Source organism: Eleutherodactylus coqui, chromosome 4, assembly GCF_035609145.1.
Source record: "Eleutherodactylus coqui strain aEleCoq1 chromosome 4, aEleCoq1.hap1, whole genome shotgun sequence".
NCBI lineage: Eukaryota > Metazoa > Chordata > Amphibia > Anura > Eleutherodactylidae > Eleutherodactylus > Eleutherodactylus coqui.
Window position 1 is genome coordinate 71,575,168 of NC_089840.1, and position 26,867 is coordinate 71,602,034.

At 44.3% G+C, this 26,867-nt stretch overlaps 1 protein-coding gene across 4 annotated transcripts; it reads right to left on the reverse strand.

Annotated features, from left to right (window-relative positions):
* Nucleotides 1–489: 489 nt before the first annotated feature.
* TNFAIP1 (TNF alpha induced protein 1) lies at nucleotides 490–26,679 on the reverse strand. 4 transcript variants are annotated; one of them, XR_010792552.1, is made up of 9 exons: nucleotides 26,594–26,679; nucleotides 22,443–22,784; nucleotides 17,601–17,770; nucleotides 13,176–13,265; nucleotides 11,218–11,270; nucleotides 10,061–10,256; nucleotides 2,313–8,334; nucleotides 1,399–2,129; nucleotides 490–1,361 (listed from the first exon to the last, which is right to left on the reverse strand). XR_010792552.1 is itself a non-coding variant. In XM_066599633.1 (7 exons), exons 2-7 carry the CDS (start codon nucleotides 22,654–22,656, stop codon nucleotides 8,098–8,100), a joined length of 960 nt encoding a protein of 319 aa, XP_066455730.1. In that variant the 5' UTR covers nucleotides 22,657–22,784; nucleotides 26,594–26,679; the 3' UTR covers nucleotides 2,300–8,097. The 4 variants fall into 4 exon arrangements, 1 of the variants encoding a protein (XP_066455730.1); XR_010792551.1 differs by having other exon boundaries at nucleotides 490–2,129; nucleotides 26,625–26,679; XR_010792550.1 differs by having other exon boundaries at nucleotides 490–2,129.
* Between the last annotated feature and the right edge of the window lie 188 nt (nucleotides 26,680–26,867).

Consider the following 26,867-nt stretch of genomic DNA (forward strand, 5'->3'; position numbering starts at 1 on the left):
TTTTTGTTAAAGGCGTAACTTTCAATTTTTGTAATTGTTGTAATGTGGAAATATAGATGTTAAAAAAAAATATATATATATGATGTCACTGCAAACCCACATCAAAATCCATAGGTTAGACATGCAGCTTTGGGTGTGGATAGCTTCCATGTGGACTACAGTATTCTGTATAAAGGCACCCTAATGGTTTATTAATAGAGTTGAGCGAACATAGTTTGTGGCTGGCTTGGCGGGGAAGGGGGTGGGGGAAAAGGGGGAGAGAAAAACCCACGGGTCCCATAGAAAAATGCTCGAGTGTCCCATTGAAGTCAATTGGGTTCGTTACTCGAATAGAGCTCTCGAATTTTACGAAAAGCTCGACTCGAATAACGAGGACCCGAGCATTTGGGTGCTCGCTCATCTCTATTCATTAAGATAAAGTGGTTTATTATATTATCATAGAAATGAAAGTTCTTACAACATAGAATAAAGACGACATAGAAGTCATTCGTAATAATGTTTTATTGTCATTAAAAAGTTAGTGTTTTATTTTCCAGTCAAAATTCCTAAAATTACAGAAATAATTCTATGGTTAAATAAGTTAAAAGACAACAAAAGCAAACTGGCTGAATATTAATTTCTTCACTGGAAATAATGAAATGCGAACAACAATGGGTGAGATGGTTAATACTGATCTTTGGCTATTTAGCCTCCTTCTACAGAGAAACTGCGAACTGATACATACTGAAGCTGCAAAAATGCATTTCAGAATTAAGCCTGATGCCACAACAGAAGTCCGATTCCTTTTTTTGTCAGCAGGTTGTTTGTAGAGACATCAGTGCTAATGTGTGATATCGGGCAAAACTCAAGCAGCCCCTACATAGTAGCTATTACTACAACATATCAGCCATCATTCAGGGCTGCACTGTACGGCATGCATGAAACCCTCAAATGGTTTTGCCTAAGTGCAATATATGCCTACAGAATATGGGTGGGCAGCAATATTGGCAAAATCTATTGCAGACCTTGTTGCACATTGGTGGAAATGAAAAGGGCGTATATTAAAAACTTTAGGCTCTGTTCACATCTGCATTGTTGCAAATACGATGCTGAACAATCATCAGCACAGATACAAATAGGGTATTAGCCATAACATAGGTCTGCTGACTAAGGCCCCCCCCCCCCCTGCACACGGGCAGAAACACAAAAAAAATGCAATCCTAAGCAGACGGCCGCGATTTGTCTGCGCGAAATCATGCACGGAAAACAAATTGCGGAATGCTGTATTTCTGTGCGGGGCTCGCAAAGTGCTGAAGCCGCGGGAGAGGCGAGTGCTGCACTGGTCCCTGCAGGGGCTCAGGTCGGGTCCCGCTGCGAGAATTCTCGCAGTGGGATCCGACCCGGCCGTCTGCAGGCGGCCTAAACCTGAATTATATATTGCTGTTTACCAACAAAAAGTTTTAGAATTGATAAGCTTCCCAAACATTTGTGCTACAAGTTTCAGAATGCGGAGCAGCTACAGTATAGGTGATATTATGAGGTTTAGATGTTTGTATAGCCTCTGCATTAACTCTGCAAGGAAGAACTAGAAAATCTTAAAGAGAATTGTCCAATCTGGAAAACCCCTTCCTAGATTGTAAATGCTACAATGACCAGCTTACTGAACCATCTGTAGCACCAGGCCATGTTCACATAGCAGATTTTGCTATGGAATCAGTGTCAAACAATTGTCATTCGAACGAACCCATTGAATGTGGTTAATCGCGTGCTGATCCACAGCACCTTTGAACATAATCTTGCAACAGAAATCTGTGCTTCAAAGGCAGGCAAAGCGGAGAACAGATCTCCAGAACCTAGAAATGATTTGCCCTATCCTACACCAAACGTCTTTGAGTCAAGGGCAGTATGTAAATGCTGACACTACTTTAAAGTAGATGAAGAAAAATAAGCACTATGTATATATGCTGGGGGCAGCTGCTATATATATATATATATATGGATGGCTATACTAGCTTAAATCGCTAAACTCGCCCCTTTGCCTTTTTAACTCAATCCCAGTGAGACCTGCTCCCTGAAAGACAATGTTGACTTTCCATGCTTAAAGGACACGCTCAGCTTTGCATCCATTTTTTTAAATTGCTCTAATGCAACTCCAGTCCTCAGGGACCACCAACAGGTCATGTTTTCAGGATCTCCTATGGTAAGAACACCTGTGGCAATGGCTCAGGCACTGACAATAATTACATCACCTGTGCAACACTGAGGAGATCCTGAAAACATGACCTGTTGGCGGTCCCTGAGGACTGGAGTTGGGGAACACTGCTCTAATGCACCAAGAAGGAAAATAGAAGCAAATTTGTAAATAGTATCTATTACAAATCTCCTACTGTGTTGTGCCTGCAGCTCCTATAAGACTATGTGTCTCCTTGGTAACAGACTACAAATAAATCCTGTGTAGTCTGATTCTGTACTTTCTTCCATTATTACAAGAAAACCTCCAGCAGTGCAAGGCGATTCAGTTTTACCTCCAGCCAGGGGCGTAACTATAGAGGATGCAGGGGATGAGGTTGCACCCGGGCCCAGGAGCCTTAGGGGCCCATAAGGCCTCTCTTCTCCATATAGGGTGCCCAGTACTATGAGTAAAGCATTGTAGTTGGGGGCCCTGGTACAGGTTTTGCATTGTGGCCCGGGAGCTTCACGTTACGCCTCTGTCTCCAGCCCTATATTAATGAAAATCTTCCTTGTATATATATATCTTTATAAAGATCCTGAGTGGAGGTATTCTATCCAAATGCTTTATTGTGCAAGCCATCATATCTAAAATTATTGTGAATAGATAGATCATAAAGCAGATTTCAAACTTGCATCTCAATTGCAGGATGTGACTTTACTGCTGGCAAGTACTAGAGACTGTGCTGAGATTTCCTGCTGGGAAAGAGAGAGAGAGAGCTGCTTAACTCACAGTCTGAACAGAAACGTATCCACAGCGGCAACAGACTGTGAATGGTGTAATAAAAGCGCGACTGTTTTTTTTATGAGGAAGAGTGTAGTTCACATTATATATATATATTACTTGCATAGTTTTTTTTTTTTTACTCATTAAAATTTTTTTTGCGTTTACAACAAACTTAAACAGTCTTTTGTTAATTACAGGAAGAATATGGGCGTTGAAGTGTATTCTCCATTTGAGAGATCCACTCCTTATGGTGAACTGCTAAAAAACTGTCCTAATATAGAAAATTGATTTGTTGTCTATAAGGAAAACAAGGGATAAGATTCACTGTGTAAGAATTAATAGTAAGAGGTTGTAAAGTACTGTATTAAAAACACGTTAGCCTAAAAACAGACTATAATTAGCTTAGTGCCAATAATTCCTATTACTATAATACATCATAAATCTCAGGAAAACCAGGATGTCATTTTTACCCTTAGAAGGTCGACCACATTCAACCTTAGGTGGCGTATTAAAATAAAACTAGATATCTAGAAGATGCCCTATATTATGTGCACAGTAAGGGTACGTTCACACGTAGCAGAATTGGGGTGGATTTAGGTGAGGATCTGCACCAAAATCTGCCACGCATAAAGTACTCTAAAGGGTGTGTTCACATGGCAGAATTGACCACGGAATTTTCAGCGCCAAGTCCGCCTCAAAAAAGTGCACCAAAATCCATGTCCTTTTGATGCGGTTTTTGGTTCAGATTCAGACCCGGAATATCTAATTTCCGCATCAAGAAGTGACATGTCACTTCTTCACGTAGAAACCGCAATGTTCCACATCTCAATTCTGCACATGGATTTTGCCCATTGACAGGGCAAATCCCATGTGCAGATCCCCACCAAAAGCCGCAGCAGAAAGCAGAGGGTTTTGACACGTTTTTCAAGGCAGAATTTGCTGCTGAAAATTCCGTGGCACTTCCACCATGTGAACATAACCCTAAGAGGCCGGACATGGAATTAGCATTAGAAAGATCAGAAAAGTAAATGATTACAAATATAAATATCCGATCTGTTCAGTTTTACTACACAATGGGCCTCATTTATCAAAACTGTCCAATAGTAAGACTTCCCTCGGTGCCCACAACAACCAATCAGAGTGCAACTTTAATTTCTCCAGAGCAATTAAAGAAATAAAAGCTGTGCTCTGATTGGTTGCTAGGGGCAACAAGGACAGTCTAAGTGTTAGACAGTCTTGAGAAATGAGGCCCAATGTCTTTAATCCAAAGAAAAAAAAAAAACCTTCGCCATCCGGCCCGTTGTGCCATTAATCTCAGAACTCCGCAACGTGCCACACTTTGCCAGTGCTGCTTTCAAAGTCATGATTAATATTACAAACAAAAAGGAAATTATTTGCTCATAACAAAAAGGCTAAAACGGCCCCATCTGTACATTACGGATTTAACATCTATACTAAAATATAAATTAAAACTCTAGCACAAAGGCCAACTGGACATCATGGCAGAGAAGTGGCACCTGATCTGACTTATGACCTGGCACTCTTTTACATAAAACATAGTGGTCTGCTCACACTCCATCTTTTACCGCACACTTCTAAACAATGCAAGTACTCTGACTTCAGCCATAACATCTTCATTCTCACTAGTAAATGGCACCTTCTATTATATGCATCTACTGACTGCAAGCAGTGTAGGCATCTAGTGTGTCCCCGATAATACAGACTGTCAAGGCTTTACCTTCCAGTAAGCAGGCAATAACAGTAATATCTCCAGTTTTCTGTGAAACATCCTATCTAATGCAAGCACACAGATCAACTGCTTCTGGCCTGCTCAGGGAAATTAACATGAATCAAGTCATTAATGATGAAGAATGAACAGTGATGCATGTCACATGTGGACAGGGACATTGTTACTTAAAGCAGAGCTCCGGCCGGGGTCTTCAGAATTTCAAACTATTACCAACTCGGTAATATTTACTTAGCTACTTATGTTCTTCACTATTGGCTGTTAGGCTGATTTTTAAGCTTAAAGGGGATTTAAAGTAATTCCCTATTCACAGGATCAGCGAAAGCCCGACAGCTGAGACTCCCACCAATCACAAGAAAAGTAGTATAAATGAAGTGGAAATGGAGTAGCAGCGCATATAACTATTCGTTCAGGGCACCTCAGACCCCCCCTTCTCTTGATCTCTTGATCACAGAATTTAGACCCCCAATGATCAGAAAGTTATCCTGTGGATAGGGGATCATTTTATATCTTGGAATAATTTCCTTAACACCATTAGGCCACAGCTCCTCTAATAAATTGCATTGTCAATAGAGACTATGGGTAGGTTGAAATTCGCACCCGGTCTCAGAGACTATGAACAGCTTTGGTGGTCACATTTTTTCTCTCAATTAAATACATGTATGTTAGGCCAACAATCAGGTTTAATTTATTATTTTGCTCTTATCTCCCGCAGCTTCTACATATCACTCTAAAAACTGCAGTCTTAAAGGCCCATTTAGACACGATTATTGCTCAAAAGATGTCTTTTGAGTGATAATTGTCGTGTTATTTACAGCGCAAGATGAGCGTTCAAACGTTAAGCGATCACCTTGCACTCCGAGCGGAGGATGCAGAAGACAAGCAGAGTCGCTTGTCTCCTGCATCCAGCTGTTCCCCGCTCGGAGTGCCTGGCTTTTATACAGCCGAGAGCTCGGAGCTGAGGATGCAGAAGACAAGCTGGGTGTCCCAGCTTGTCTCCTGCATCCAGCTGTTCTCTGCTCGGTGCGCCCAGCTGTGATACAGCCGGGCACTCCGAGTGGAGAATGCAGAAGACAAGCGGGGTGTCCCCGCTTGTCTTCTGCATCCAACTGTTTTCAGCAAGGAGTGCCCGGCTGTTATACAGCCAAGCGCTTCGTGCCGGGTATGGAGAACAGAGCTGAACCGCTCTGTTCTTCATACCCAGCCTGTCATCAGGGAGCGGGATACAGCTGAAATAGTATCAGCTGTATCCCGCTGTGAATCCCTGATAAAGCTCATTGTTGTCTTTCAGCACGCTGAAAGACAAGGATGAGCAACGGGAGAACGAAAACTGTGCGATGTCAGTGCAGTTAGACGATTATCGCTCAATGACGGCTTTTGAGCAATAATCGTTGTGTCTAACTGGGCCTTTAGTCTCAATAAGAAATCCGTTAGTGAGGCCGGCCCTGCAGCTTACTTTCCCTCTGCTCTCTCCTCTCCTGAATGTTCTTAACAGCTAATTTATAACCACAACAGTGTTTACATTTATCAGCTAATTTCTGATCACAACAAAGGAGGAAGAGATAAGGGCTGAAAACTAAGCCGATAATTTAGCTTCACTGAGAGACTTCTTACTGAGACTTGGGGCCGTTTTACACGGAAAGACTATCGTTAAAAAAAATAATAATTAAAAAAAATAAAAAAAATTGTTGGATTGTGTGAATTTGAATCGGCCACAGATTGAACAACAAACGATAATTAATTCGTCATTCATTCTATGCAGACATAAAAACCATCACTCAGTCATTCGCAAGTCGTTACGTGTAAGAAGCGATCATTCGGTTGTTCCCATTCACTGGTACAGTGCTCTGAGTGACGACTGATTGAGTAAATGTGCGAATGACGAAAATATTTTAGCGATTATCTAGATGTATCAACTGACAGGATTTTAACGCAAACGACTCCATTGTTGCTCACTCGATTTCTCGCTGCGTGTAGAAGGACCTTAGACTGCAGTTTCTTTACACAGCGACACTGTATGCAGGAGCTGCAGAAGACAAACGCTGCAATATTTTTAATTAAACCCTATTAAAAAGATGATTGTCAGTAAAAAATCAATGCATTTAAGCAAAAAAAAGAAACTGTTCCCCTAAAGGTGCCTATAGCCTTGAGGGGACTTTTATATGGGCAATTATCATGCAAGGGCATTCAACCAAACATGTGTTTGCCCAATCATTGATCCGTGTAAATATGCACCCAAGTGGTCAATGAAAGAGCAAACTGCTGTGTTGGTTGGCAGATTGGGTCTTTTATGCTATGTCAACGGGGATGTGCTGCCTACGACCATGATCCTATATTGGAGACAAGCGATTGTATTAGTGATCGTTCATCCCCAATGCAGCTGGCAATACCTGTCTAAAACCATTTAAAACGATCGTCAACCTTGTTGATTGGCGAATTTGAAAAACGGCAGTGGTCAGACGGTGGAACAGCGCCATTAGACAGCTGCTGCTCCGAGAGCTAATTTCTACTACTGCAATAATAAAAACACTTTTTTAAAATGGGATTAAACCACCTGTGAGAAAAAGATCATCATGTAAGGTTTCCTTGAGTAAAGGGTTTGCTGTAGAACTACTTTAAAGGGTAATCCGGCCAGTTAACCCCCTGTAGTATTGATGACATCTCCTCAGGATAGGTGATCTATTTCAGATTAGTGGGGATCCACCACTTTGGACCCCCGGGGATCAGCTGATCTCAGCCCACACACTCACCGCAGTGGGCTGAATATTGACAGCTTCATCTGCATTGTGGTCTGAGCAGGGAGTGCAATACAAGGGTTCACTCCCGTTGAGATCAATGGCAGCTATATCTTCTATCGCACTTCCGTCTCTAACCCGATGTGGAGGTTCAGCCCCGCTGTAGTGTGTGCAGGGGCTCAGATCAGCTGATCACTGGGAGTCCCAAGTGGTGGACATCAGTCGATCAACTATTGATTACCTATCCTAAGGATAGGTCATCAATACTGAAAGGGGTTTAATGCCTGGAATCCCTCTTTAAGTGCTTGGAGGTGAAGGCAAATTTCAGTGGCATGAAGATTCAAGCTTTTAGCCTTAAAATGTTCAATAGGGGCTTATCTTGTAAATTATCTTAAGACCTTCTGACACCGGGATGATCAGTGTGTAGGTCGCGCCATTCACTGTTCAGTGGCGTGCAGAAAGGACATGTAGCGAATCAAAGAGAGAATCGAGTTCCCTAGTAAGACACATATGTCTGCTGGATTAATTATTGTGCGAACACTAAAAGGTCATACATTCCAATCGTTACACTGGATGATCAATAACTTAGAGAGTCCTTGATGTAAAATACTCCTATACAATGACTTTGGTCGAAAAAAGTCACTGAGCGCGTTTCTACCAAGCTGCTCTGCTGTACAGAGTCAGTCCCTGTATGCAGACTGGTGGCCGAGCTGTCTGTCGTCATACGTGCTGTATCTCTTCACGTGAATACGGCGAACGCGGTCCCGGAGCTCAAAGCCCTCATCATCTTCACTGTGAGACGCCTGGCTGCGGGTGCGGCTTGTGGCTTCCAGCAGAGAGTTGTCTGGGACTCGAGGCGTCTCGTAGAGCAAGACGTTCAGGGTTTCCTCATAAATGCGTGCCTCAGGAAATTCAACCTGATCGATGGGAGATAAAAAAAACATTGCTAATGCTTAATACTGCTGATATAACTAGGAGTATCGAGGAAATCCAGGGCAAGAAGTGCCGGAACTGTGGACATAGCCTGCATTTTATTATAGACGACATGGTCTATGCTTTTATAGGTACCTTTTCAAAAGCCATAACTTTATTTTTCTGTCGATACGGCCGTATGAGGGCTTGTTTTTTAGCGTGATGAACTGTAGTTTTTATTTGTATCATTTTTTTGGTGCATTTAATGTATTATAAATGTTAATAATTTTGTTTTTTTTTTTAAAGCAGGAAGAGAAAACGCATCAATTCTGCCATTGTTCATACAGCATAAATGACAGAATACATTTTTTCTGCAGGTCGGTACGATTATGACGATACCAAACATACTATAACTAATAATTACGTTTTTCCACTTTTACACAATAAAACCCCGATTTTTGGGAAATTATAATTATTTTTACATCACTGCATTCAAAGTCCCATAACTTTTTTATTTTTCCACGGATGGAGCTCTGTGGGGGGTTGTTTTTTGCATCACGAGCTGTAGTTTTTATACATACGGCTTTTTTGATCACTTTTATCACGCTTTATGGGAGGTAAAAAACGAACAAAATACACATTTTGCCTCCGTTTTTTATGTTTTTTGCTGCACAGGATTTACAGTGTACTCAAATTATAGTACAGGTCATTACAGTCTAGATGATCCCACATATGTGGCCTTTTTCTTAAACATTTAATTTTTTTAAACAAATGAGGGACAATTAGCAAAAAAAGTTTTTTTTTGTTTTTTTTTACACCGTTTATGTCCCTGATGGGGACCTGAACCATAGGAGCTATGATCGCTATGATAAGGCATTGCAGGCCAGAAGTCCTGCAATGCCTTATCGCTTGTTATATTGATCATAGGCAATGGCATAGCAGGAAGCCTGTATCTGGCGTCCCTGCTGCCATGGTGACCTGTCAGCCCTCCACAATTACTTCGCAATGGGTCCAATGACTTCACAGAGGGAGTGCCCTCCCTCTGTGAACCTATTACATGCCACGATCTACATAGATCGCGGCATGTAAGGAGTTAACAGAGGGGGTCGATGTCCTTATGCACCCCCGCTGTTGCAGCAGGAAGCCGTCTATGATTAACAGCTGGCTCTCGCTGCTGGACGGTGCAGGCTTACTTCCGATCCTGCGCCATGCGCATGACGTAAGGTTACGTCATGTTGCGTTAAGTACCCCACTACCACGATGTAACCTTACATCCTGTGGCGTTAAGCGGTTAAAATCTATGTCCACCATGAGAATATAAGGCTTCTGAGATACATTCACATTAATTTCCTTTGTTTTAGTTTTCCACTGTAACTGGGGCAATCCATAGGATCCCAAGATACAGAAGAAGACTCCCCCTATAGTGACAGTATAATATTATATATAAAATCACTGTCTGCAGGATTACATCAAGTTTCAACACCTTCAAACCTGCTTCAGTCAGGAAGTCACTGGCGATTTTATGAAATGCTAAATAGTGGGAATTCTGGATGATTTAAATAATGTATATTTTTGCTCTACACATCCTTATAGGAACATAAACTTATAGGTTTATTCATGTCTAAATGGAGTCTAAATACCCTCCAGATTGTAACTGGTTTCATCGCCGTGCAAGATGGCAGCCTGACACAATATCCCAATGGTGGTACGTGTAGGGGTTGGGCAATCTACCTTGGTTTGCTTCTTTTCAGTGGCATAAACAATGGAGGTGCAGCAGACCTCGGCCAGCTTCCGTCCCTGGCCGTAGAAGGACCAGCAGCAGATCTCATCTCCAATCACGTCCTTCATAAATAAGACTCGCCCGTTGAAGCGGAGAGAAAGCTTGTCAAACAGCTCAATGTTCTTCAGCAGGTTGTCGTCAGAGTTGCTATAGTGGTCACATTCATGCAGAGAAGGTAAAACACAAGATATTAAAGCCAGAGCCGCATGGATGCATTTGTTACATGCAACATCGCATCTAATAATTGTCAATGGTATCACGTTGCGACCCAATGTGGCTGACATGACAGTCGCAGAAAATCGACCATAGACATCAATGTACGTCGCATAGGACTGCAACTTGACAGTTTTTTTTTAACAGCCAACTCGCAGCTCTGAAACAGTCGCATGACTTTTATGCAACTCGCTGTCACATGACAACACGAGTCATACAGCCCTAAGCCGAATGAAGAATCACAGCCTACTAGGTTATCCAAGAGCTTTACTTTAGGCCACAATGTCCACGGGCGGGTTTGATTTGCAGCATGCCCCATTTTGGTGCGGATTCCACACGGATGGCTTCCATTGAAGTCAATTGTGGACGGGCCGCAGATTCCGCAGGAGTTTAATGAAAAACAAAAAACTCCACTGAGCATGTGCTGGCGTTTCCGTACACATCTGCAGTGAAAAAGATAGAAGACCCGGACGGGTAAGTAGAAGGCTCGCAGGGTCCTCGGCCACGGGCAGGGTCAGACTCCGCTATGAGCTCCCGCATGCGGAATCCGATCCACCCGTGGACATGAGGCCATAAAAAACAATCACAGCTGCAAATGTTTAACTTTGTTATAGCAAAGTTAAGTTGTATTCACACGTGCCAGTTTGATGCAAATCTGGAGTAAAATGTGCCTTGTACATACTGAATGGCCAGGAAACATGCTGAATATGGTGTAATATGGAACAATATAAACTAGTAGAGCCTTTCATGAACTTTGATCTTCTGAATAGGCATCAATGTCCTCCAGTACACTTAGTGCTAAAGACGTGCGCGTACAGACAAAACTTCTCTACTGGGACTTTATGTGCATTATATATGCCGATGTACTGAAGGTTAGACACAAATAGTAACCTACCTGGTGTAGGAGTATTTGTTGTTGCTTCTGTTATGCAAGAGCTTGACCACAGGCTGTTGGGAAACACAAGGATATGACATATTAACCTGGAGACAGTATAAAGAGTCTAACACTAACTTGCAGGAATGATGCCTTCCAATAGGTGGCGCTGCAGATGTATTCTTCCATCTCACTTATTTGCATATTACCCAGAGGAGCATAAAATGCCTCATAAGTCTCCCCACTCACCTTCTGGGTGCTCTCCCTAAGGAGAAAAGATAGTGTTCCTGAACTTAAAGACTGAGAACGCTGATCATGTACATCCTGAAGGCCCAAAATGCTCCGAAGTAGGGTTGTATTTAACCAGTGACTAGGCCAATCATTCCCAAAGCTTTACTAGAGATTGCAGTACATCTAGGTATTCTAGTGTCTGCAGTGAGTATGGACCTTGGTACCAGCAACCACTGAAAGGCATGGACACTTCACTTTTTTTTAAAATCAGTGTTCTGTTTGGAAATTAAAGACTTTTTTGTTTCTGGTTTTCATTAAAAAATGCTGATTGGTTTCTATGCTTGTATTGTTTTCTATGGCACTGCAGACTGGAGAACTGAAATCTTAGCAAACTGTTAATTGAAGTAAACAGACAGCTCGCTGCTCCCCTGCCTTTCTACTGACTTATTAGAGGGCTGTATGACAGTGCCAGGGGGGATGGTGAAGGACATCAGAAGGGTAGAGAAAGTTCTTATTAGCAGCAAGGGAAACAGACTAGCAGGTACTCAAAGAAAAGATGAGACAGCTGTGTAGTATTGTGTGGGTGTGGTCAGGCTGCACAGCCTCCAAAAGAGGAGACGTGAGGTGGAGAAGAGCTTGTGTACTTTCATGAGAGAGACCAGCTAATTTGTGTTAGGAACCCCCCCCCCCCCTCCCCCAAGCCAGAAACTTGAGTACAAAAATGAACCTGCAAAAGTATAAGCCTTTTAAAAGTTTATTGAGAAGGAAAACGCAATGCAAAAAACAAATAAGTGCATCCTTTTTTTCAGTAGGGACTTGGTAAGATGTGTGTGTATTGATTTTTCAGTTAGAAAGGTTTCTGTGGCCTTTACAGAAAATCTGTCGGCTCAAACATGCTGTCCAAACTCTAGGCATCATGTTATAGAGCTGAGGAGATGAGCAGACTGATATATAGTTTTATGGGGAAAGATTCCGTAGAACTTGTATTCTTTTAATCCTCTGCTCATTCTGCAACCTTTCCGGAAGGGCAGCGGCTATGACGGCTTCCATCCACGCAGAATCCACACAAACAAAAAAAAGATCGCGATTGATTTCCGATCGTGTGCAGGAAAAAGCGTTTTTCAATAGCATGTTATGGGCAGTATTTGCCGCGGAATCCGGAGGCGGAAGCCCGCTCCAAATTCCACAATGCAAATCCGCTTGTGTGCAGGTGGCCTACATATTTTTTGAACTAATCAAGAAAACTCTAAGTTTTGATATTTCTCTATTGTCTGATCGTTCATAAAGTATAATGCAATACTATAGTATTGCATCATACTGTGTTCTGACAGGCAATCATGGCCTTCAGAAGACCCAAAATGGTCTTGGCAACCATAAGGCAACTTTCAAGCTCTTCGCAAGGGGATGATCAAGACCCCTGAATGCTAATTGTGGCATTAAAAGGAACAGCTGCAATTGCCACGAACACTGATCCTGGCTATTGCCGGCGGGCGTCAGTTGTCAAAGCTGGCCAACGCTGACTGTGTATGTAGCAGGCTGAGTTCCTGAACCCGTTTATACTCAGACATGTACACAGAGAAGGGGTTAATATTTACCGCTCCAGTGAAGACATTTCATTGTTCCACTATTATTGTAAAACTACTGTAGCATCAGGCTCCGTCCCATGAGAAAACAGGACTGAGAATAACTGGGCATTACTAGGCGTGAAACCAGCGCTGCCTCGAACAATGCATCAGTGAGGCACGCACCTTGGCAGATGATTCAATCAGCTTCTCTTCTTCTTTCTGAGACGTGATGATAGGGATATTACATATAGCTTCGTATGACTCATTCTTATCCTGAAAGAAGGAAAGATGGAGACAATTAGAAGAGAAAATCTGTTACATTGTTTGCCGTCGTGTCTGTCCAACATCCCTATGATGTCCTGGACTATAAAAGGGACAGAAATAGGAGTAACCGAGCCTGCGGGACACAGCTGGCGCTCTATGATGAGAATCTCTATGGAAGAAAAGTTCTATGGAGAACTTTACTAAAAGTTTTGTGCACTTGGGAGATTTTGGTGATAGAAGAAATAATCTGCAGGCTGGTGTTACATTAAGATAAAAGTTATGTCAATAACATGAGAAAAGTTCAGTACAAGCCATGTCATGTACTGGACAGGGCACCCTCTAACGCAAGTCACAAGGGGGCACGGGCCTTAGAAAAGGCAGAATCAGTGCTTTTACGTAAACCATGCAAATCACTGCCAGTTACTACTATACTAGGGTGGCAAACCTTTAGGACAGACTATAACAGTTTGCATGGTACTCTGACTAGAGGGAACCCGGTTGTAGGGTCAAAGTAATAGCTATAGGACCACAATTACCAGTAGTAGCTAGTTAGAAAACGTACATGAGCCATATTTAGCGTCATTATCGAATAGGTCAAACGCAAAATGCTTACGGGTCAATAATATTGACATTAACGGTCGATTACTTCTATTCGGAAAAAATGCTGCACGATCTGCTGCTTTGCATACCAAATGCTGAGCTGGTAGGCAAAACGGAGGGAGGAACAGTGGCTGCATAGAAGGACAATGCAGCGGGGGGCTGTGGCTGGAACATACATGTATCATGTGTAATCTAGTCTTCAATACACACCAAATCTGCCGTGTCAGGGAAACTTTGTGGCATGCTCAAAGTGTCCCATGTTGCTACTAGTTCGCTTACATACATAGCTGTAGTGATGCTGGCAAATATTACTACTAGGACCACTATCTAGGACACTATTACTACTGGGGTCACTATTACTACTGGGACCACTATTACTACTGGGACCACTATCAGGGATGTTATTACTACTGGGACCACTATCGGGATCGGGGAAACTATTACTACTGGAGCCACTATTACTACTGGGACCACTATCGGGGCCACTATTACTACTGGGACCACTATCGGGACACTATTACTACTGGGACCACTATCGGAGATGTTATTACTACTGGGACCACTATTGGGGACACTATTACTACTGGGACCACTATCAGGGATACCATTACTACTGGAGCCACTATCGGGATCGGGGAAACTATTACTACTGGAGCCACTATTGCTACTGGGACCACCATCAGGCACACTATTACTATTGGAGCCACTATTACTACTGGGACCACTATCGGGGATACTATTACTACCGGAGCCACTATTACTCCTGGGACCACTATCGGGATCGGAGAAACTATTACTACTGGAGCCACTATTGCTACTGGGACCACCATCAGGGACACTTACTACTGGAGCCACTATTGCTACTGGGACCACTATCGGGGATACTATTACTACTGGAGCCACTGTTGCTACTGGGACCACTATCGGGGACACTATTACTTATGGAGCCACCTATATAAGAGATGCTTTCTACTATGGCCACTTTGTGGGTCACTATTACTACTGCACCCACTATGAGAGTCGCTATTAGGGATCATTCACACGGGCGTAAGCACATTTCAGTAGCGCAATAACACTGTGTATTTACGCGACCAAATATTAAATACACTAGCGCTTTTTGGCTGCGCCAGCATGTATGTGTGCCCAAACACACTGTGTATTTGCACAAGCAAAAAAAGAATGCAGACGGGCTCATTAAAATGGCGCACAAATATGTAGCGAATACGCAGGTTTCCTGTGTATCTGCGCTGCCCCATTCACTGCAATGTCCTGTTCTGGTGCGTAATACGCACCAAAGTAGGTACTGTTTTCAAGCGCATAATATGCTGTGCAAATACACTCATGTGAACAAGCCCTTACTACACAGTCGCACAATCGGCCCTTTGAAGGTACATGAAAAGAAGAAATAGGCTGCAGCACACAATGTATCACGCCCTTTGAAGGTAGATGTTAGGCCGTTTTGGCCCGCGATGAGTTTGACACCCCTGCTGTAGTGGATAGTTGTTGTGTTCCATGCCACGGAAAATTTCTTAACAACATTGACGGGAGGGTACATGAGATTTAGGCCCAATGTCAATGAGCGAATTTGAATTGCGGAATCGGCGCAGGGCGCCCACACGGACGATCTGCAGTTCAAGCCACCATAGGAAGACATGGGCATCTACAGCTGAATTAAAGCATGCGGATTTGGTTTGCGGACCTTTTGATCCGGAAAACAAATGGCAGCATGCTCCTTTTTGCTGTGGTTCCAGCAGGGACAGCTTCCATTGAGGTCAATGGGAGCCATCCGATCCGTGGGCCGTCTGCAATTTAATTATGGACAGGCTGCAGACTTTGCAGGAAAGCAAGAGGTTTATTTAAAAAAAATCTCTACTGCGCACGTGCGCTGGCCGGCGCTTCTGCACACATCCGCAGTGCAGACCAGGACAGGTAACCACTGTCTTCAGCCGAGAGTCAGATTCTGCTGCGGGCTCCCGTATGCGGAATCTGACCCACCCCTGGACTTGAGGCCTTAAGCACAAACAGTGATTCCTTATCAAGAATTCAGAATTCCTGTTATGGACACTGATCCAGTCCGATCACCAATTAGAAGTGGGAGGGAAGGGTTTTATTTTTAGGGCAGATTGGTTCACTGGGTTACTTAGCTTCTGGATTGATAAAGGGAAAACTAAATTTCTTAAGTTTACCCATACCCCTTCACTTATCTGCATCTTCCCATCCCTTGGTAGAACTTGGACATATGAGTTTTTTTCAACCATACTATGCAATTCGGAACTTTATCCTTGGTTCACCTGTTGTTGTGTTGTAGTTATGTTGTTAGGCGTTTAGTTGTACACGACCCTCGGTGACCCTAAAGGCTCGCTCCCTCCCTCCATGTTTTTCGGTTTTGCACTGCTTTCAGTAGGGCGATCTCCATGCCAGTACCGGCTCTGACAGTATCAGCCATCGTGTCCTTTGGCGATGGGTCTTCTTTTGCCACTGATCTGTCCAAGCATTATAGATTTTTCTAGCCACTCTGCTCACATTACATGGCCAAAATACGTGAGGCTGAGCCTGGTCATCTTCCCCTCCAGTGATATTTCGGGTCTTATACAATGCAGAGTTTCTATGTGTATGCTGTCCAGGGCATACGCAGCAGCTTTCGCCAGCACCACAGCTCAAATGTATAAATCCTCATATTTCGCAGTCCAGCTTTCACATCCATACATGGCTATGGGGAAAACGATGGTTTGCACTATCCCGCGTTTAGTTGCTATACCGATATCCCTACTTTTTCAGATTTTGTTCATGTTTAGCATTGCGCTTCACCCAATGCTATCCTACGTTTTATCTCTGGCATAGATTCTTCAGACTGGTCAATTTTTGAGCCAAGGAAGATGAAGTCTTTCACACATTATATGACCTCATTTTGATTTGAATTTGGCCATTTTTGGCAGTTGTCATAATTGGTTCACCTGTACAGATGTATATTTTACACTGCAGTTCATTACATAACGCGTCTTTGATTTACGCAGTCAATGAAAATGCATACGTCAGGCTTGAACAAATCGAAGCCAACTCTAGAAGCCAACAGCCACATGGAACTTGGGATCTGCAAGCCTGACCTTACATGTTACTTGAGGATTTGCCCCACTTAGTAATCAGAAATGCTGGGGCTTCGCTTTCTAATCCTGCCCCAATCAAAACCATCCGTTAGAAAATTAGTTGCTAGAAGAACTTCTAGATTACGCGACAGCGTCCAGCAGCATCGGGCGCCTGCTCAAAGCTGTGGACGGTACACCTCACTAAACTACATCTGCATGATAACATGCTGCTGGATGTGTCCCCAAACTTGTTCCCTTCAATAAGTGACTGTCAGATGCCGGCAAAGGCGTGCAATACAACAGCACCGGTCACATGTGTATCCTCGCTCTTTTATTTCATGTTTCTTCATCCCCTCAGCAGCGTCCCTGGGAACCATCCCAGCAATGAATCACTATAAAAGAATTAGTCATTCCCCTCGTGCTTCAACAACCTGCTGGAAACGCTTTAATCCTGATCTCTCCTGAAACATAAATCGAACCTCAACCCAAAGTGTCTACTAGCTGCGGTTTACATCACAGAGCGGCTCAAACTTTATGGAGAAATCAAAGTCCTTCTTTGGTGTCATTTAATGCATCGAACTCACTGAAGAGTAAAAGTGATCATAAAAGGCGTCACAGAAGAAATAAAGTCACAGATCATAGGGTAAGTGCACCGACTCACCTGTAAGGCCGCCTGGCACTTGTCCACTAAGCCCTGAATGAGGTAATACTTGGCTTCGGCCATCAACTCCTTGATCTCATGCCTGTTCTTTGGAAGAGCGATCGTGTTGTCTCGAAGATAGTTCAAAATGCTTCCAAAATGCTTTCCGCAACGGTCAATGAGAATCCAGCCTGGAAAGACAAGACGGAGTTAACCCCTTCGCTACCACAACTATTTCTACATTTTTGGCAGACATAAATAAAACCTGGATGATTTAAAAAAAAAAAAAAAATCACATTATACCTCCATGCCCATATAGCTTCAGAAAGTAATCACCCGGCACTTTACACTCATAGCGGTCTGCGTGCAATTTTGCACCAAAGCGTTTTGTGACAATTAGAGATGAGCGAGTATACTCGCCAAAGGCAATTGCTCGAGCGAGCATTGCCTTTAGAGAGTATCTCCCCGCTCGAGACAGAAGGTTCGGGTGCCGGCGCGGGGGAGCGGTGAGTAGCGGCAGTCAGCAGGAGGGAGCGGGGGGGAGAGAGATCTCCCCTCCGTTCCGCCCCGCTCTCCCTGCCCGCCGCCGGCACCCGAACCTTCAGTCTCGAGCGGGCAGGTACTCGCTAAAGGCAATGCTCGCTCGAGCAATTGCCTTTAGCGAGTATACTCGCTCATCTCTAGTGACAATGCATTAAAAAAAAAAATTCATGTATATGGCTAAAAGTCTGATGCAAGCAGGTCTGCGGATGTAGAATAAACCCCCCCCCCCCCCCCTCAGTATAAATGCATTCAGAAACATATCGTTCCGTGTAAGCAGGCAGTCGATCACTTATGAACAACTGCTTGCTTACTGTGAATGGAGGCCAGTGGGCCGGAACGATCCCAGACTCACTCCGCCTCCATTCACTAGTGATGCTCGTTCCTGTGTAAAAGCACAGGAACGATTAACCCTTTCCAATCCAATGTCTGACGTCTGAAGACATTATGATTTAAGGCTGTACAGCTCCGATGTTGGAAGACGTCCGTCAGGGTTCTCTTGCTGTATATCGCCAGCCTCTCTGCTGTCGGAGCCTATCCAACGTGTCACCTCATGCAGTACTGGCTTTAGCCAGCATATAGTGCTGTTGTATAACAGCAGAAAAAGAGTAAGCCCCCTGGAATAACCAGGATACAAATTGGATTGGGAAGGGTTAATCGCTGGGACGACCTGTCCGGCATCTGTTGCTCGACAGTGCCGTTTAAGAGCCTCCAGAGGGCTCCTGCACACTTGCGTATTTCTTGGATGTTTTTTTCACACGATTTTACTACTTTTTTTTTTAACGTGAAAGTAAACAGGACTTTTTAATGTTAAAAACGTGTCGCTTCGCCTGAAAATCGTAATGCTTTTTTAACATTAGAAAGTCCCATTGACTTGTGTTTAAAAAAAAAAACACACATGAGAAAAACGCATCCCAGGGTCTGCAAATGGCATTCTGGTACTTGTAGTCTGCCGAATAAGCAGCTAACTATTGGGAACGATCAGCTTTGGTATAAAGTGGCATGAAAACGTCTCCCCTGCAGCTATAATGTGGTACACATACACTAGAGAACGGGCATAATAAATGCGTCTCATGAGGACCCGGGCTTGATGGGAATGCTTAAAAAAAATACAAAGTGAAAATAGTCCTCCAAGAATCCTATTGGAGTGCCTTGGAGTTGTACAAAGTCACATGATTTTCATTTTGTGCACCTTCGCTGTGGTTGGTCAGAGCCTTGGGCTTACGCGGAGTCCACAACACACACACACACACACACACACACACGACCGCTTTATTTTGCGGGCTAGTACGATTACGACAATACCAAATTTATATAGGTTTATTTTTGCTGTACTGCTTTAAAATAAAAAAAACAAAATTGTGTTTTTTCCTGCCATAACTTGATCTTTCCCTCGTCATAGTCATGTGGGAGCTCGCATTTTGCAGGCTGCCCTGTAGTTTCTATTAGTACCATTTTGGAGTACATACAACTTTTTGATTTCTTTTTATTTCATTTTTTTCTCGGAGACAGGGTGACCTAAAAAAAGTGCAATTCTGGTGTTGTGTATTTTTTTTTCTGATGTTCTCACCATGTGGGATAAATTACAAACTTTTACGAACGCAGTGATACCAAATATGTTTTTTTTTATTATTTTTATTTTAGATATGGGTAAACAGGGTTTTTAAAACTTTTATTACCTTTTACTTTTTCTAATAATTAATACAACTTTTTATAACTCATTTTTACATTTCTTTTTAGTATTTGTGATCGTTTGATTCTTTAGAGAATAAAATGCAATACTACAATATAGCATTATAGCCCTTTCTGACAGGCAGTCTATGAAGAGGTGCCACGGGCATGGCTTGATCAGCCATGCCAGTACTGGGGCCTTCAGAAGGCTCTAGGCTGCCATGGCAAGCGAAAGACACCTCGTCACAAGGGGGCCGCTGCGGACCTCAGAATACCGATTGGGACATTTAAACACTGTCAGAATTGACTACAGCATTTAAAGGAGTAACATTCATGATAAGCGTTAGTGTTGACCGAGGCTGTTGCAAGTGGGTGTCCACTGTGAAAAACAGCTGGCATCAAGCGTCTATGGAGCTGGTTCGCCTTCTAATCCAACTCCATACAAGCGCCGCACACCCAGGACGTCCTGGGGGTGAAGGGGTTAAATGTACAGATCATTGTTCAGATTCAATTCCAATTCTTCTCTTCTCTCCACAAGTTCTAAAACTAAATGGGTTGTCCGCTTTTGTCAAAGGTGTCCCCAACAAGCTTATCATTAGTGTCCTACTCTTTAGGCTGGCCATACGAATTAGGCATCCGGAACACTAGCGTATTTTGGAGTTGAGTTTTCACAGACCGCACACGGCACATTATAGACCCATGAGGCTAAACACATGGCTGAGGGTTTTTCACCAACAGTCCAAATGAAAAAACTCACGGTATGTCCTATTCCAGTGCATTTCACGGATGAGAAATAGGACAAGCCAATGCATGTGAATGTGTTGTGTCTGTGTGTATCGGGCAGCACACAGACTAGTGTCCATGTGGCTCTTGGGTGCAACTCGCACTTACGACTAGTGTGCACCTAACTTTAGGGTACTTTTAGATGAGATGACTATGGGGTTCGTAAGAGATCTGCTTTCACACAGGAGCGATAGTCGATCACTGAATGGAGGTGGAGCTGGCCTGAGATCTCTTCCTACCTCCACTCACAATAAACAGGCAGTCGTTCATCGATGAATGACAGCCTGTTCATACTGAGCGAGAAGTTGCTCGCTAGTCGCTTAGTTTTAGTGAGCTGAAATGAAGCGACTAATGAGCTATTTCTCACTTAGAATCTTGGCAGGTCCTACGTTTACACGAGACGATAGTTTAAAAATTGTTCATTTGAGCATTTTTTTGGCCAAGAGTTGGCCCATGTAAAAGTACCCTTAGATGAATGTCAGCCAAACCTGAACATTTTGACCATCTAACGTGCATAGTGGTGTCCTGCCTATCCAGACAGCAGATGTTTAGAGAAACAGGGGCAGTGCTGGAATTTCAACGTGTCCGATCTTTTTCGTCTCAATAGAGATAAGCCACTGCCAGGGGTGTCTGGCAGCAGCCTATTCCCATTTTCCTATTAAGAACACATGTATGCTTAGCCAAGCCAAACGTCCATGTGTATGAGGTGGTTGGAGGGAATAGCTGTTGCCTAACAGCTATCTACAGTGAACCGTTGGCCTTAAAAGCTATGTACAGCTTTGATTAAAATTTTAAAAAAAGTGTGTCCAATGAGTTTTTTGGAAATGAAGACATTTTGTAATTGGTTTTCATTAAAAATTTCAAACTGTTTGATTTCTATGCTTCAACTGTTTTCCAAGGCCTTGCAAACTGGAGGACTGAAATCTTAGCCAATTCTGTCAGAATACACTGAGAACTCCTTCCATAGCCTGCCCCCTGTTAAGAAAGTGCATTCACTGTCTTTTCACTGAGCTATTACAAAGGGCTGTATAGCAATGCCAAGGGTTGGTGAAGGAGAGCAGTGATAGCTACTATTACAGAGGGCTGTAATTCACTCTACGTGAATTTTCTGCTTTTATCAGCAATGAGGGAGAAAAAGGCCAGCAGCTACTCAGAGAAAGGATGAGATAAAGAGATTGCGTGGGCGTGGCTATGCTACACAGCCTCTGAAAGAGGAGAGGTGGAGCTGAGCTTGTGCATGTTCATGAGAGACCAGCTAATCTGTGTTGGGAACCTCCTTGAGCCAGAAACTTGAATGCAGGAGAGCCTGCAAACCAAGTATGAGGCTTCTCAATGCATGAGAAGGAAAACTCAATGCAAAAAAACATATAAGTGCATTTTTTTTGTGCAGGAACTTGGTATGATTATCAGTGTATTGATTTTTTACACACAAAGGGTTCCATAGACTTTAAAATCCAGTGATCAGTTGTAATGTTTGGGGGAACCTGACAGCAGTGTCCTAATCCCACCACAATGGGAAAAAAACACATCACACAATAACCACTGCAATCAATACTATGTCCAATCCCTCAGAGGGACTACAGTATTGTGCAGCTGCTTTCCCCTCTGGCTGATAGATGAAAGTTTTCTATAAATTTTCCAGATTAAATAAAGAGATCCTTTTTGTAATCATTTTACCTTCCTTGGCCTAGGAAGACAAATGGTCAGCCAGTTTAAGGATGCATAAAAGAGTATGGATGAGGACATTGTACCATCTGAATCTCTCTGAGATCCAGTCCTCAAGGACCTTTTTAAAAGTCCCATTTTGCAAATTTTGGGCAGATCTAAGAAACTCTTTTCATTTGTACAACGGTATGGAAGTAACCTCACCTTCTTTGTCTGTCAGAACCTCCATTCGGCCACTGAACATCGCCTTAAGCATGGTGTCGTGCCTCGTCAGGACCTGCACTGTAGTGTAGTACAAAGATCCTCCCACGTTCAGCCGTACGTATTTGTTCCCAAGGCATCCCCCTTTAAAGCTGTAGGTTTTAGGTTTGGCCCCTGAAGCGGGGCACATAGCTGTCAAGCACGTGTCGCCGGACATTTCTCGTTGCAAATAAACGATGACTCTGCACACAGTGGGCTTCACGTGTGCCGCCGTGGTGGGAGGGGGCGAATAGAAGAGACTCCCTAGTTAGCAGGAAGGGGGGGCCTGCTAACGCATCCAAATCTCTGGAAGGAAAAGAAGACACAACAAAAGTTATGAAATACTTCATGATTAACTATAGTCAATTCAAAAAACACATCAACAGGTCTTACCACTGTTTGTGTCTGCACTGGTCCTTATGTATCCCCTTTAGGATATATTAGAATATAGCTACCAGGGTACGCAACAAATAACCTACTACACTCAGCAAACACCTCAACAATAAAGAAAACCACATGATGGTCTCTACTACAGTAGAAAGCTGTATCCAAAAGTTGGACCTGCATACTAAAGGCCCCTTCATACAGGCTGGGTGTGAAGAACAGAGCGGTCCAGCTCTGTTCTCCATAACCCACTCGGAGCGCTCGGCTGTATAACAGCTGGGCGCTGCGAGCGGGGAACAGCTGAATGCAGAAGACAAGCGGGGACACCCAGCTTGTCTTCTGCATCGTCCGCTCGAAGCACCTGGCTGCAAGCGGGGAACAGCTAGATGCAGAAGACGAGCGGGGACACCACCTGTCTTCTGCATCCTCCGCTTGGAGCGCAAGGTGATCACTCAACATTTAAGCGATCATCTTGCGCTGTTAAAGAACAAGGCTTTATAAGCTCTACAATTTTAAAGGGGTTGTACCAGAATTAGGATAGGCGATAACTTGCTAACTGGTGTGGGTCTCATTGCCAAGACCTCTACTAATCCCAAGGAGAGGAGTCCCGTGTCCTCCGTCCTCCTTACTGGGTGCTTCCTACACTCCCACAGTGAGGAGGAGACTGAATGAGCAACGTTCGTGCAAGGACGCTGCTGCTCCATTGACTTTCAATGGGACAGCTGGAGATAGCCAAGCAGCAAGCGCTCGGGTACTCCCATCAGTCCATTGAAATGAATGGAGCACCGAATATGCATGCTCAGCCAGCGCTCCCTGAAGCGGCCCTGCAGCGACAGGCAGAGGGGGACACAAGACCCCTGTTCTTGAGATTGGTGGGGGTCTTGTGGGGTAGGGTATCCTGTGGATAAGGGATAACTTGTAATTCTGGGACAACAAACCCTATAAGCAGACTGGACAGCCCTTGGTTGCTCGGGGAGGGGGTGCTGCTAAGATTACTGAGGGCATTGAGACGTTAAATGTTAATGAATTTAATATATTGATGAGCTATCGTTGGAATAGGTCATTATCAGATTGCGAGGCCCAATTCCCGGTACCCCTGCTGATCAGCCGTTCCTTGGCCTCTGGCGTCACGTTTATTGGTCAAATAAGCTTTATATAGCTCTGCCCCATTCAAGTGGAAGAGAATAAGTTGCACCACAAGGCACCGCCAATACAAAACCAATGGGGTTGTGCCCGGTATACAATCAAGAGGGGTCTCTTCAAATAGCCGATGAGCAGGATACAAGGGGTCAGACTCCCACCAATAGGATACTGATGATCTAAGGATACATCATTAATATCCAAGTCCTAGAAATTTCCTTTAATGTGATTATAAGGGAAGTGGGGGAAGAGTTACTGTGATTACTGGGAAGGCTGGTGGAAGTCATTTGCTCTGCGGGGAGGAAACTGGGAAAAGGGAGAGGGGTAACTACAGGGAAGAAATATTTTGACTAATGGATGGGCAGCAAAACCTCAAGCGACAGGTCAAGTCAGGTTCTCACATCCCCGAGTGCATCAACCACTCCTCCACCGGGTTGCAGGTCAACCCTACTCGAAAGTTCAAGTCCAACACCAGACAGAGCCCACGGAGAAGATGCTGCCATTTATGAGGAATAAAGCAGATTTCTTCTCCTACTTTTAAAACAATTTCTTAAAAAGTCTTGGTCTCTAAACCGATGGGACGTAAAGTTGGTCTGAGCTCTTAACTTCTTTTCTAGACCCATCTTGCCTCTCTGCTCCCGGAAGAACCAGCTATATCATCGACTCTCACCATGAGCTCATTTCCTTTTATCCCCAGCGGGACGGACCTCGTACTAAAATTAAGGCCTGGAAATCAGAGTTCAGATTATCCGTCATCCTGTTTCCGTCTATTCGAGATGGATGAGTCAGAGGATACCACATAAGTGACCCGAAGAGGAGGGATCTCAGATCGTTAGAACAACTACACATGTAACACTAGTACTAGTCATTCATACAAAACCTACACATACATGGTACTAGAAAACACCACCACATCCACCCCCCTATCAGTAGATTAAACTGTGTCTTATTAACACAGAACTCAACAGACATTTGCAGGATGAATGAAGGGAAATACCAGCTGAAGTGTATCAGACGTTAGTAGAAACTATGCCATGGAGAGTATCCAATGTCATCATGGCTGAAGGAGCCCCACTGAGTATTAACATATGGGAATAAATCCTACTTTTGATTGTTAAGGCCCATTTAGACAACGATTATCGCTCAAAATGAGCTTGAGGCTGCATTCAGACGAACGTATATCGGCTCGGTTTTCACGCCGAGCCGATATACGTTGTCCTCCTGTGCAGGGGGGGGGAGGATGGAAGAGCCAGGAGCAGGAACTGAGCTCCCGCCCCCTCTCTGCCTCCTCTCCGCCCCTCTGCACTATTTGCAATAGGGAGAGGTGGGGCAGGGGCGGGGCTAATTCTCTCAACGTAGCCACGCCCCCAGCCTGCCTCTCCCCATTGCAAATAGTGCAGAGGGGCAGAGAGGAGGCAGAGAGGGGGCGGGAGCTCAGTTCCTGCTCCTGGCTCTTCCACCCCCCCCCCCCCCCCCCTGCACACGAGGACAACGTATATCGGCTCGGCGTGAAAACCGAGCCGATATACGTTCGTCTGAATGCAGCCTAAAATGCATCTTTTGAGCGATAATCGTTGTGTCTAAATGGGCCTTTACTTCGGTGTCCCATTAGTTTGGGTGGGATAGTGTATCAGCCTGTCATGTACTAATTTACTGGGACATTTAGTAAAAAGGTATTTTTAAGGACTCTATTATTGATGGCCTATCCTTAGGACAGGTTATCAATATCCCACTGGGATGGGGTCCGCCGCTCAGGACTTTGCAAATACTGGATGTAAGGCAGAGTTTACCCCCCAAAAGTGGCAAAAAAAATGATTACAAATCTGGACCTCTATGTGGATTCCCCCCATGCACATCACTGTACACCCCAGCCGTCACTATATGTGCTAGTGGGGACGGCGCTACTGGCCATGAACACAGCAGCATATTAGGGGGCCCAGCAGTCGTTGGACGAGCCTGAAGGGGGATTTACAGTTAGACTCTATGGGAGATACAACAGCAGCGAAGCCGGATCTCCAGGCAATGGGCAATGACTAAACCTGCACAGCCAGCAGTGGGGCCGGATGGGAGGGAGTCACAGCAGCCTAAATAAAGCACTTTTTTCACGGTTACCCAAAGTAACCAATCAGATTGCTGCTTTTATTCTGCAACCCACTTCAGAAATCTGAAAGCTGCACTGTGATTGGCTGAGGCCGCTGTCTCCTCTCCGTTAGATCTACATGAAGTCAGATCTTCATACCAAATGAGAAAGTAGTCATTTATGGTAGATATCAGGATGGCGGAGACCCCCAACATGCTCCGCGCACTACAGAACACGGGTATCATATAATGGACCCCCCAGCGTGTGCGCCCCAAGCCTCATCTGCTGTCCCCAGGAAGTGCAACCCACAACTCTAAGCTCCTGTGCACACCCCAAATCTCAGCTGCTACTCACCTGTGCACAACCCAAATCTCAGCTCCTACCCACCTACGTGCACCCCAAATCTCAGCCCCTGTTCCCCTTGTGCGAATTACAAGCCTCAGCTGCTGTCTTGTACACAGGGGTATCTGCTTCCCCGGAGAACATAAGAGTTCTCCGCTGTACAACTGACCTGTCAGCACGGGCCGCAGCTGCTTCCTCACCTCTTCTGTCACTTCTCCCCAGTTTCTCCCATCTCTTCCAGCCCAATGAGGTCACTTCCGGCAGCAGCGCACTCCTCGCCGTGGGACATGGAACCGTCCGGCTTCGCGCTGCTCTATGGGAAATGTAGTCCCGTCACGTACCGTTCCTCCGCCTCCCGCAATGATTACAGATCACCCTCAACGGTTCATGAAACTACAAGTCCCAGAGTCCTTAACGGCAGCCCTCACCTCACTAACAAATCT